The 13,241-nt window shown below is 39.1% G+C and overlaps 1 protein-coding gene across 1 annotated transcript in view; it reads right to left on the bottom strand.

Moving 5' to 3' along the window:
- Window positions 1–727: 727 nt before the first annotated feature.
- The window catches only part of LOC147306421 (tumor necrosis factor alpha-induced protein 2-like), a 30,889-nt gene continuing 18,375 nt past the window's right edge, over window positions 728–13,241 (bottom strand). Inside the window, exons 11-23 of the mRNA XM_086274998.1 lie at window positions 11,805–11,915; window positions 10,325–10,435; window positions 9,874–9,957; window positions 8,734–9,367; window positions 6,682–6,793; window positions 6,416–6,538; window positions 5,070–5,161; window positions 4,862–4,954; window positions 4,636–4,759; window positions 4,419–4,538; window positions 4,148–4,303; window positions 3,352–3,473; window positions 728–2,312 (exon numbers count right to left, since the gene is read on the bottom strand). Of these exons, the coding sequence (XP_086131124.1) occupies window positions 2,156–2,312; window positions 3,352–3,473; window positions 4,148–4,303; window positions 4,419–4,538; window positions 4,636–4,759; window positions 4,862–4,954; window positions 5,070–5,161; window positions 6,416–6,538; window positions 6,682–6,793; window positions 8,734–9,367; window positions 9,874–9,957; window positions 10,325–10,435; window positions 11,805–11,915 (2,039 nt within the window). The 3' untranslated portion in view covers window positions 728–2,155. The remainder of the gene's footprint in view (window positions 2,313–3,351; window positions 3,474–4,147; window positions 4,304–4,418; window positions 4,539–4,635; window positions 4,760–4,861; window positions 4,955–5,069; window positions 5,162–6,415; window positions 6,539–6,681; window positions 6,794–8,733; window positions 9,368–9,873; window positions 9,958–10,324; window positions 10,436–11,804; window positions 11,916–13,241) is intronic.

Consider the following 13,241-nt stretch of genomic DNA (forward strand, 5'->3'; position numbering starts at 1 on the left):
TTCTGAGAGACAAATAACACCAGGAGCCTTTTCTATGTAGCTGACAGCTGGTAACTGTGCAGGGGCGGGTCTAGCAAAGTTCTGCCAAGGGGCCAGGTAGGGCATTAACAGGGAGAGGGGGGCAAAAATAAATACTTTTCTTTCTTATTCTCATTTAAAATGTCTGGCTTTTAATAAATAATTATCTGAATCCTACAACCAAAATGTTTATCTGATGTAAAATGTATAGAAATCATACATATATAACAACAAGACTGTACATCACTCTCACAACAGCGTTCGTTTTCATTCAAAGACTTTATGGCTCTTCCTATGATACCTGGTGGGCCGGTCACTAGTCAAAATGCCCGGGCTGATTTTTCTTGTCCCAGTCCAGCCCTGGACAAATGTATACTTTAGAGGTGAAGAAGCAAGCTCTCATGTTGTTGTTTCGGTTTCTATGTTAGGTAAATAAACAAAAGTTGTAATAAAACCAAATCCGACGTGACATCAGGACATGTATGTCCACTAGAGGGGGTTGTGTGCTGTAGTTGTGTGTGCAGGGGTTTAGTCTTTGTCCATACCTTTTTGGGGGGGAAAAGTTGAATTGTCTTTTTTAAATAAGATGATAGAAATATTTGAGATTTGTTTCCAAGTGCTGTTTTATGCACATCGTTACAGATATTTGCTTCAATAAAAGAAAACATTTCCAGTCCAAATAAACGAACAAATGTGAGTGGGTTAGGCTGATAGTGCTTAGTGGATATAGTGGCTTTTTATTGGTATTATAAAATATGCATTTCAGTTACACAATGTTTACATTTTCTTAGCTACAATCACAAAAAGTGAAAAAAAAAAAATCCAAACATTTGAATCAACTTATACAAAACACATAAAAATAAATTTACCTGAGAAATTAATTGACTTTCACAGTTATGTCTGTTTTCCTGTACAAAATGACAAACATGTAATGTTTGTTATTTTGATGTGAAATATGTCATTTTTCTTTGTCTGATGTCAAACGCAACAAACATGAGGACAAAGGTAATATTTTTAAACAGTGTGTTTTGCTACTTCACTGTAAACACAATATTGCCATTTATCTTCTGGTACATATGCAAGAATAAAGAATTATTCTATACTAACTTGCACAAACCAAGAAACAAACATGAATCACTGCAGAAATTCTGACTTCTTCCAGTGGATGTGTACATTTTTTAAAAGCAGTACCATAAAGTATTCTGTTTTATTCTTACAAAACTATTGGATAATATCAACATGAAAACCTCACTATTTACCTAAAGGTTACATGTGAAACAATATTCCAGCGCTTCCGAGTATTATTTATCCATGTTGTTACAAGACTTGGTTTCTATTCTGCAGTATACAACAAGGTTTACAACAAGGTGCAAACATGAGGTTACACTGAAGAACAAGAAGGTCAGATTAGATTTGCCAGAAAACATCTAAAAGACCTCGCACAGGTTTCGAAAAGCCATCTTTGAAAAGATGAAACCAAGATTAACTTGTATCAGAAACATGGGAAAGTCAGAAGAAGGAGAGAAAAAACTTTTCACTACTGCATCATCTGTGAAACATGGTGCAGACAATGAGCCTCATTTACTAATACATGGACTTATACACTAATACACAAGTAGTCCACACAGAAAAATTACTGTTAAATTTGCGAAACGTTGCGTGCCAGCCTATTTTGTTATCACCACAGTTCGTATGTTAGTAAATCAAAAGCATTCGGAACCAACATGCACATTTCCCCATTTCTCTGTGTACAAAACTATGTTTACCTCCAAGTGAAGCAGAGCACGTGGTGACGATGTTTTAAGAGAGAAGCCTGCAGCTCTAAGACAAGAATTTAGGAGAAAGTTTGACTGTAGAAAATGGAATAAGTGTCTGAGGTCCAAGGAGGAAGTGTTTCCACATAAGTGATGGTCATCCAAAAAGGAAAATGACTAAATGAAAAACAAACAAACCCTGATACTCGCTGTGTCAAACACTAACAGACAACGAGACAGAAACATGGGAAATTACCCATAACGTTCACTTTGAACATCTTTACAGACAGACTGAAAACACTTCAACTCATCTTATCTACCAAACAATATAAGACAGATGCTCTGCAACCCAACTCTCAGTCAGTGATATTCTGAAAAGCAAATCAACTGCCCGTCACTTCAACTTTGGAGAAAAACGCCCGGGTTTCAGCATTAGTATGGCTTTCTTTCAGTATGTCCAGCACTGTGGTTTTGATGGTTTTCTTGTCGACTTTGGAGAGGTTTGCTTTGAGTTTAAGCAGAGCTGAAAGATGTTTTTCACTGTTGGTGACAGAAAGAAGAAAATGTTCAAAAAAAAGATGTCATGCCAAGTATTTTATGATTATGTTTATATGCTGTTTGTCATTACAGAATGAGATACTGAGAAACAAAACTGTCAGGTGAAGAAAGTCATATATGACAGTAAGATGCAAACAAATGATGATGATGATGATGATGTTTCAGCCTACCTTAGATTACATGAATGTGCAAAATCACCCCATTAATGCCACATGATATTAACAATGTTAATAAGTAAAAAAAAAGATTCTGCAACATTTTTTTAACTTTCAACACAAGGCTTACAAGTTCAATCATTTCTTTAAACTTGTAGTCCAAGACCGCAGGTCTTAAATCAAACAGCTGATTTGCTGATCTGTATTATTGAACCTGTTATCTTTTTCTGTGTGTAACCGGTTTCCTGCCCCTGACACACATCCATCCTGCAAACATTAACAGCTGTCACATCACCACACCAACTATTGGAAAATGTGTCAATTTCTGTGTTAAATGCAACAATAGATGGAACTCCTATTGGTGACACTGATATGTGCCTAAATTTACATTAATCTCCAAGTTTCCACTAGTTTTATCAAATAACTCCCCATAAAATTACTCACTTCTGTGGTGCTGATACTTTCAGACACACAGTCAGTCTATATGTGAGTGCTATCAACAGCAGTGTTTATGTCCCCTGATTCTCTTTCTCCTTTTCCTTTAAGGTTAGAAATAAGACAAGAACGAGACAGTTTGTTTTCCAGTGCCACATTTGGAAGAAATCTCTCCTTTCACTCTAATTAACAGCATTATTGACTTCATCTACACACAGCTGCTGCTGCTTCTCTCAGGCCTGCATGTTTTATTTAGCTTTCAGTTTCTCATATTAGTTTCCATGAATGTCGCTCATCCTGCTGACAAGAAACATCTGAAACCAACTGAGATGTTTGGCTCAGTCTACTTGCTGTTCCTCCTCAGCTATCGCCAAAAAGTGCAGTTGTTTTTGTATTAAAGTAAATAATGTTTCAGTCAGTTCAAAAGTTACCTGAGGTCGGGATAAGCAGATCCCAGTGAAACGATTTGCATCTGTATGGCAGGAATATCTTGGAGTTTTAGCACTTCTGCGATGTTGGTCAGGATTTCCTTTAACCAGTCTTGTTTGGATCCCTGTGAAGACAAATCAGTGACGTCAGTTTAGTCTGCAAGTTTCCCCAAACTGTAATCAACAAAGCAATAATGATGTTTTTCATTCTGGAGCTACTGCACTGGAGTTTGACAAGATCAATGATGTATTTGATACGTTCTTTCAGTTTCGTGAATATTGTCTTTATTTATGCACCACATAGTCATCAACTAATGTTCAGATATTTGATACATTTGTAACTACAGTCCAGTTGTCCTTAAGTGGAGGGTTTTTCTTCATTTCCACCATGTTTTGCTCCATGTAAAATCTGTATAAAATATTAATTTATATGCTACAGATACAAATGTGTAATGTAAAAATCTTTTTTAACAATATACAGCAAGTGGGAAAAAAGTGGGGAAAAAAGTGGTCCATCATTTTCTATGGGTCACACTTTTGTTTTTCAGGAATGAGTCCATTGGTTTTCCATTGAGTGTATTTCATCTATATCCAGGCTTGGAGGATCAGATTTTAGTCAGCTGCTCTTTTTTTTTTTGTTTCAATTTTATAGAACTTTTAATCAAAACTTCCAAACCAAATAAATGTGAAATTGAGCTGATTCTTATTCTTATTTTTTTCCAACAGCTCAGCAGAAATCTGATCACTTTTGGGTTTTATTCATGTCTCAGCTAAAGTGTGCAGTGAAGGTGGGTCTCACCATTCTGGCAAACAGCTCGTGCAGTTTCTCTGCATTTTCTTGCACAGTCTCGTAAGCCTTCTGCTGCTGATTGCTGTCCTTCAGTTTGACCTCTCCTTTCAGGAGCCTCTGGACATATTCTACTGTCACTTCCTGCTGAAGCCGACCAATCAGCTCCTGAATTTAGCCCAAGTATATAAGTAATCAGAGCGCATCATAATCCTTTTACTAAAAAGTTGACAATGAAGGCAATCATGGCCATTCAATCCAAAACAAAGTTTCCTCCTTTTACCTGGTAAGAGGACTGACTGGAACCCTGAAGTTCTTGAAGCTCGTCTTCAGTGCTGTTCAGCAGCTTCTCAAACGTGTTCTTCTTCAGCCAGTCACTGGTTCCCACCTTCTGGTAGTGTGGCTGTGTGGGGAACAAATAACACATTGTTTTAAAATCTTTGATTAAAACATGTTAGGATTTAATCCTGAGGATTATTCTGCAGTTGTAAATAACTTACTTTGAGGACCTTGCGCACAGGGGTTAATAAATAAGTGTGGGCAGACTGTTTCATCTCAGTCAGGACCTGCAAACAGTTTTCCCGCACATTCTCTGGGAACAGATCGTGCTTCTCAAAGAAGTCCCTTTAGACAGACCACACAGGACACATTAGCTCACAGTGAAGTATTCTCCTTTTATGATGAAGTTAAAATCTGAATTTCCATCTAACTGGATCAGAAACATACCTGAACTGTTCGACACAGCTGAGGTTTGCCTTTATGAAAGCTTTGCTGTGCCGTTTGTTCTGCCTTATGATGTCTTCATGAAACTCTTTATACCTGCAGAAGATTAAAAACAGTTTTCACTTTTACTATCTTGTTATTACCAAACATTAAACTAAAATGTATTTTCAAATGACAATATTTAAAAGACAGCCTTGTGAAGCCTTGTTACCTCTGCATGAAGTCTGTCAGGTTGGATGTTATTTTCTGGGCTTTGTGTCCGTCTACAATTTTGTGCGCTGATGTCACGATGCTGTAGATCAACTGAAGACAAATGTATTGACAAATCAGTGGCAGTTTTAAGTAAAGCACTTTACATAGCAATGCACTTCCATCATTTTCAGATCCAGTTAAGCACCAGGAACCAAACCCAGTGCTTTACAATGTTAGTGACAAACCCAAGTGATTAAACTACAGAACCATGGGAGGGTTCGAAACTGTGACTCTGATCTGACAGTAAATGAGTTTCTACAAACGACCCAAACAATAATGACGGTCCTTTGTTTGTTTGTTAATCTTTTTATCAAAGTTTCTCAAAGTCTTTTTCAGTTTGGTTAATATGTGCAGCAGGCTGGAAAATATTTGTCGGCACTTCTTTGGAAAGTTTTAAAGTGAATAACAGAGTAAATGTCAGTCTGCACATTTTGTTCTCCTACGATCAAAACAATGTTCTGTCAATATTTCACCACAACAATTTTTTATTGCACAGTTCTGATATAGCAATGTTTTCTAAGCCTCTCATTATGGTCAACAATTAGAAATATCATGTTCCAGAGTCTGGTGACTCAGTGTTTATGTTTAGGGTTATGAATATGCTTTGTTTCTGTTAAGTTCTGGTTATATCTTTTGGAGTTTTCTAGTTCTTTGGTTTTGCCTCCATGTCTCCCATGTGTTACACGTCCCTTGTCTAGTTTCCTGTCTAGCGTCTCCCCTGTCAGCTGTGTCTTCTTGTCAAGTCCGTGTCTCTGTGTCTGTGTCCTGTTTCCTGTTTTACTTTGACAGTCTTGCTTCCTTTGTTAATGTTTTTAATTTTGCTTCCTGTACATTTCGTTATGTCAGATTAGTCCCAGCTGTTGTCCTCCTGTTTCTCTTTCCCTCGTTTACTACCTGGTGTATTTAATCCCCGTGTTTTCCTCTGTCCGTAGTCGTGTCATTAACTACCCTCTCTGTGTTATCCTGTGTTCCTGATTAAATCTTAGTTCTCCATTTCTGGCATCGTTTCTAGTTTTTTTAGTTTTCCAGTCTGAGTTTCATGTGCTTAGTTTTTAACTGCACAATAAGCCGGCCTCCTTTAGTTAAATCTTTCGTTTCGTGAGTCTTGTATTTGGGACCTTCATCCTGCCTGCCACACAGCAAACCATCACAAGAAGTAAACAAAATGAAAAACTCACTATAAGGACCCTTAAAGTTAGCCAACACAAGTGATTCCTTTCATTTTGTGTTGATACATCTTTATTCAAGCTTTATAAAAGTATTGATTTCAGCCTCTTTTATATCAAGTTGTTGCAGCAACTCTACCTGGATGACATCATAGGCCACGGGACTGACGTAGCAACCATCATCTCTTGTCGGCTCCTTTCCTTGATCCCACTCTTTCTTTGCTTCATCCAATACTCGGTCAATAAAAATCATCAGGTCCCTCTAAACACACAACAACACACCGTTGTCACTATTATATCTACAATATTCTATGAGCTATAATAAAACAAACTATAACTTTTTTTGAACAGCATTCTAAAAACGTGCAAAGCAAATTAAACGTATGACAACAAATCCTTTGTTACCTGTTGTTTGCTGAGGTACTGCTCCTCCAGAGGTTTCAGTAACTCGTCAGGAAGCAGGTTTCCCAGCGCTTCAGTATTGATATTACTGGCCAGCTCAGGTTTTTCAAGGATTCTGGTACACAGAGCAGATACAGCCCAAGTTGTATTTAGTCTACACGTCATTTGTTATTTCAGTTTAATTCACTTTAGTTCTACTTATATAGCGCCAAATCACTACATCAGTTGCCTCAAAGCACTTTGTATTGTAAGATAAGACACTACAATAACACAGAGAAAACTGCAACAATGAAACGACCCTGTATGATTAAACAGTAGGAAGGAAAAACTCCCTATTTACAGGAAGACAAGGCTCTGGGAGGCGCGGCCATCTGCTATGACCACTTGAGGGTGCGGAGAGAAAGACAGGATCAGATGTTGTGGAAGAGAGGTGGAGATTAATAATAACTCATGATTAAATGCAGAGTGGTTTAAAAACACACAGAAAGTGAAAAGAGGTGAGTGCAAAAGAAACTCATGGGGAAGGCCCAGCAGCCTAGACCTACTGCAGCATAACTAAGGGATGATTCAAGGTCATCTGATCTAGCCGTTTATGCTTTGTCAAAAGTGAAAGATTTAAGCCTCATCTTAAAAGTAGGGTGGCTGTCTTCTGATTCCCAACTGGGAGCTGGTTCTTCCATAGAAGAAGAGCCTGAAAGCTGAAGGCTCTCCCTTCCATTCTACTAAGTGCTCTATTGCTGTGATATGGTACTAAGACGTCTTTAAGAGTAGATGAGATCTGATTATTGAAGACCTTTAATGTGAGAAGATTTTAAATTTGATTCTGGATTCAACAGTTAGCCGATGAAGAGAAGCCAGTATGGAAGAAATATGATCTCTCTTTCTAGTCCCTGTAGGTACTCCTCCGGAAACTTTTTTGGATCAACTAGAAAGTTTTCGGGGAGTTTTTAGGACAACATGACCACAATGAATTGGAATAGTCCATACTAGAAGTAATAAATGCAGGAATTAGTTTTTCAGCATCAGTCCAAGACAGAATGTTTCTGATCTATGTGTATTAAAGGGCATATCTTGGTCAAAAATGACTCCTAGGTTCATCACAGTGTTACTGAAGGCCAATTGATCCAAAGTCAAAATCTGGTTAAATGCCATATTTCTAAGCTTTTCAGGACCGGGTACAATAACCTCAGTTTTATCTCATTTTAGAAGCAGGAAATTAGAGGTCATCCATGTTTTTATGTCTTTAAGGCATTTCTCTTTAACTAATTGGTGTGTGTCTGTGTAGCAATGACAATGCTATGCCTTAAAATGAAATTAGTCCCAGCTAAGAACCCTGTTGAACTCCATAATTAACCTTAATGTGTGAAGAAAACTCTACATTAACATGAACAAGTCTGTTAGATAAATATTATTTAAACCACTGCAGCATAGTATCTCTAATACAAACAGCATGCTCTAATTGCTGTGATTAAATATTATGGTCAATAGTATCAAAATTTAATATAGCGCATTAAGCCACCAGAAATGAATCAGAATCAGAATACTTGGGAAATTATGTAAAATGGTTGCTTAATGTACTGAAATCAGCATGGTGGCACAGTGATTAGCACTGCTGCCTCACAGCAAGAAGATCCTGAGTTCATTTCTACCTGGCCAGGGCCTTTCTGTGTGGAGTTTGCATGTTCTCCCCATGTTTACCTGGGTACTTCAGCTTCCTCCCGCAGTCCAAAGACATGCAGTTAGTGGGGTTAGATTAATTGGTGATTCAAAATTGCCCATAGGCGTAATTATGAGTGCGAATGGTTGTCTGTCTCTATGTGTTAGCCCTGTGATAGACTGGCGACCTGTCCAGGATGTACCCTGCCTCCCTATGGTAGCTGGGATAGGCTCCACCCCCCACTCCCCGGCGATGCTGACAAAGATAAGTGGAAGAGAATGGAATGGATGGATGAAAGCCACCAAAAATTTGCAGCTAAAAGACAGGCGTATAAATAAATATAAATAAATCCCAGCATAAAAATAATATGCTACTTCAAACAAAAACTAATTGCTTACTCTGGATAAGATTCCTTCACCCATTGCAGGAGGAAACTGCAGTCATCCACAGAACCCACAGAACCCACAATCTTTCTGAGCCTGGCCTTGACAGTTTGATGGTACTGTCTTGCATAAAAGTTACAGATGTCCATCTCTGGTGGGTAGCAGTTGTTCACCTTCTCCACCACCCGCTGCAGGTCGTCCTTCAGCTGTTTGCCCATGGACTGGATAGTTGCCTGGATAGTTGACTGGTTAACCTGGTCACCAGTGGGGCTCGATGGATTATCCATACGCCCATTTACTAATTCATGAAGCACTTTGTCATGGTGCTTCTTCCACTCGCTGGGCCTCCAGGCTGGTGGAGTTTGAGAATTTTGTTTCCATAGCTGGTCCTGCTCTTCCTCAAGGTTGATGGCTTTCACTGCAGACTTCAGAGCAGACGCTGATGCTTCCTCACTGCTGAGAGAAAAGCTCTGCTGCAGAATGTGCCATACATGCTCTTCAAGGGCTTTATGGTCTGCAGCAAGCTTTTCTACTGCTTCCTTGTTGGCCTCCGCTGTCTCCCAAAACAGATGTTTCTCCCTGTCTATCAGTTCCTGAGTGGCTTCACAAAAGGCTTGCCTTTCAAGGTATTCCTCAAAAGTAGGTTTCACTGGTGGACAATAACAAAGACAATTTTTTTTAAATTATCAGCACTATTTTATAGATGAATCATCCAGGCTCTGTTAAACTGCTTTGATACTTTCTCAAGTTTTCAGTCCTAAATATGAAACAGGTCAGAAGAAGAGTTTATAGCAATTATTATTTTATCGTTCCACAATTTTACTGTGGAAAACACTTTTATTTATAACATGTTTCTGACTGGATTTTTGGACCTCTGACCTTTATAACTATTTAAATAATATCCATTTTGATGTATGTCCAATGTTCCCAAATTAATTTTATTTTCACTTTTTTGGGAAAAAAAACTGATCAAAACAATTTTTCTCTTGATATCTATGATAGTAAACATTGAAACAAATCTTTCTAAACAGTGAAATGAATGGTGCACATGTACTATATACCCATAATTAAATATAATAAAAATAATTATAATTAAACTCATATCAAGTATATTTAAATGGGGTTGAACAAATAAAAAATATTTATACTTCCCACATTTTTCATCCATCGAGGGGGGTTTATCCTCGTCCCTTTTCTGTTTAAAAGAAAACTTTCTCTTTTGGGATCTATTGTTGGGATCTGAAACAAAGTACACAGTTTAATGAAGTCTGATTAACAGACTGCAGAGATGATTTCAATCTTTTGTGATTTGTATGTAATAAAGATTGGCGATGGATACTCTAATAAGATTGTCTTTTATATGTTATTTTTCTGCCCAGTGAGGTTGAAATTTGGCTTCGGCTTGATGTTTAAAGGTGCACAGTGACAGGAAATAAAAACGCACATCAAATGCATTGCACCTAGCAAGTCTGTTTTGAAAATGTAAGGAGTAGAAAGGAGATATATTTACACTAAAAGCATTAAAAAGTAAAAGCAAAAGTTAAAAGGAATAATTAAAGCACTGCAAATTAAAAATAAATACATTAAAAGTATTTGTACTTCCCACCTTTTTCTGCCAAGTCTTCAGAGGGGAGTGTATCCACTTCCTTTTTCCGTCTCCAAGGAAAGGATTCTCTCAGTCTATTAAATGTATTATCAAACCTCGGCATGCTGGGATCTAAAAAAGCAAAGCACACAGTTTAATGTAGTTTTAATGACAGACTGCAGACACGATTTCTGATCTTTTGTTTTCTCCACTTTGCACAGACAAGCATCAGCAGTGCTGTTTTCTTGTCCACTATAATGACCACTGCAGAGAACATTTTAGTTTGTTCTTTTATGACTGTATAATCTTAATGGGCCATCTACTTCATTGTTTTAATGGACTTCCCTACCACTGCTATGCTGATGACAAACAGTTTTACTTTTACATCAGACCCAACAACGTTAACAATCAATGATTCTCTGTCATTACTACTTGGATGTATTCAAATTTACTTGTGGCAGGGCGTGGTCTGTGGCGCCGCTGCAGGGAGGCTGACACGCTGGAGCTGCATCAGCAATTACGCCTCACCTGCTTAAGAGGGATGAACTCAGTCCTGATGTGGTGGTTGTTGGTGTGTGTGGCCGGCAGCTGAAAAGCTGCAGCCGTGTGTGAAGTTACAACAACCGTAATTAAGAAAAGGGTTAAAGGCGTGCAATATGTGGTCGGGTCTGCCATGCATCTGTTACATTACATCATCGCAATTTCAGTAAAGCTGAGGTTCTAGTACTTGGCCCAGCCAGTTTCTCTAAGGAGATAAGTCAGTACATCGGCCCCTTCTAAAACTAAAAACCTTGGTATAATTTTTGACCAACACCTGAATTTTGAAATTCACGTCTCAAAGCTCACCCAAACTTGTTTCCTTGACCTCAGAAATATTGCAAAATTCCATTACTAACAGATAATCCTCTGCATGGACAGGACACTGCTTATACAGAGCTTCTGAAACCTGATCACTGCACGTGACCTTTCTGATCCCCTAACCAGGGCCTTCTTACTGTCCCTCGCTCGATTAAAAAACCAGAGGTGATTTTGAGGTTGTTGCACCCAAACTGTGGAACAGCCTTCCTCCCTCAATCAGGTCTGCTAACTCTGTTATTTGATTTAAAAGGTTCATTCCTGAGCCTGGAGCAGCTCTTGACAAAACAACCTGGCTAGCATGTACAGAGACCTGACCACAACATCTTTGGAATGAATAAACACAATCAGGCCTTGTCACTCAAAATCAACTGTGGTCTTCAAAAATGCACTCGTACCTGCAGTTTGCACCCAGACGTAACAATCTGATGGAAAGCCTTGAACCAGAGGTGGAGGCTTTTCCAGCAGCAGATTAGTGCCCATGGTTTAGCATGAGAAACTTAATGTCCACATACTTTGTTCATACATTTTCAAACTTTAGGCAACAAAGACTATGTTAAGGTAAATATTAAAAAATGTTAGTAGAAGTTTAATAATTAAATATTGCCAGTTTATAGGATCATTGATCTAGTATTAAAGTTAATACCTGTCTTTGATGGTGTCGCTGGTTTGGATTTGAGAGAAGAAACATCTGACTCTTCATCCTCTTTTTTCTCTTCATTCTCCAGACAGGTGGCTGAAGAGCCGTCGCCAAGACCTGACAGAGAGTAAAGCAGAGCACTGCTGGTAACAGCACAATTTTCTCATAACAGGTTGATTTGGCAAAGATTTGATGCCAGATGACCTTCCTGATGCAACTCTCTCCAGTTATCTAGGGCTGGGACCTGCAGTACACTGGCTTGTGTTCACACATTGTGTGATGAACTTCTCAGAAACTGTTTGCTTGATGCTCATTTGTGTCTGTAGCACTAACTAGATCCTGAAGTACCACAACTATTACTCATGAACATCTGCACCAAAAATGCTGTTTTGGATTGTTTGGGGTCATGTCATGGTCCGGGTGAGCACGGGGTTTTTCCACTCCGCTGGGTTCTACCTTCAGGCAGAGACTCCAATCAGCTTCCACACCTGGTTCCAATCAAGTCACCTGCATATAAGACCAGCATTCACAACAGACCTCTGCCAGATCTTCTGCTAACCCATGTCAGTGCTAGGTTGCGAACCCCTTGTGAGAACCCTCAACTACTGCTTTTCCCTCACCGTGTTTTTCTTTGTCATAGGACCCACCTGGCAGTCACGTTTCCCGAACTACTCTCATCTCCGCCTGGACGCTGGTTCTGTCATCTGGTTTCTTCCTCTCCACCATCGGACTACACCTGCCTGCCTCCCTGCCAAGTCCCTCACTCCACACATATTCTGGATCCTCTCTGGACACTCCTCACCCGGAACCCCCTGGACACCCCTTCCTCGCATGACACTTTAAACCTGCAACGCGTAAGCCCTAACCTCCATAGCCTAATCCTGCAGCTGTGATTCACTGGACTGCCACTGACTACTTGTCTCTTCTCATTATAGTGACTGCGTACCTCCATCCAAGCCGCTGCCCCTTTTTTCCATCCGTGAAATCCAGCACCTAGCCATAGCACTCAGTTTCATGTTCACAGTTTGGCCTCACAGTTCACAGTTCATAGCATTTCATAATTCATAGCATTCATAGTCTCCTGTTGTGTAATTTCACTAGACACTTGTAAATAAAGCACTGTGTTCACGCCCGTTTGCCTCCCTCTGTGTCTGCATTTGAGTCCACACCCACAGCCGGGCCCTCTCGGCCGTAACAGGTCACTTTACCCACTAAGTGTGATTTGTATGTAATAAAGATTGGCGATGGATACTCTAATAAGATTGTCTTTTATATGTTATTGTTCTGCCCAATGAGGTTGAAATTTGGCTTCGGCTTGATGTTTAAAGGTGCACAGTAACAGGAAATAAAAACGCACATCAAATGCATTGCACCTAGCAAGTCTGTTTTGAAAATGTAAGGAGTAGAAAGGAGATATATTTACACTAAAAGCATTAAAAAGTA

This window comes from Aulonocara sp. 'chitande type north' Nkhata Bay, linkage group LG19, assembly GCF_057382095.1.
Source record: "Aulonocara sp. 'chitande type north' Nkhata Bay isolate Kocher_YH1m ecotype deep benthic linkage group LG19, A_spYH_male_GT1.1, whole genome shotgun sequence".
Classification (NCBI taxonomy): domain Eukaryota; kingdom Metazoa; phylum Chordata; class Actinopteri; order Cichliformes; family Cichlidae; genus Aulonocara; species Aulonocara sp. 'chitande type north' Nkhata Bay.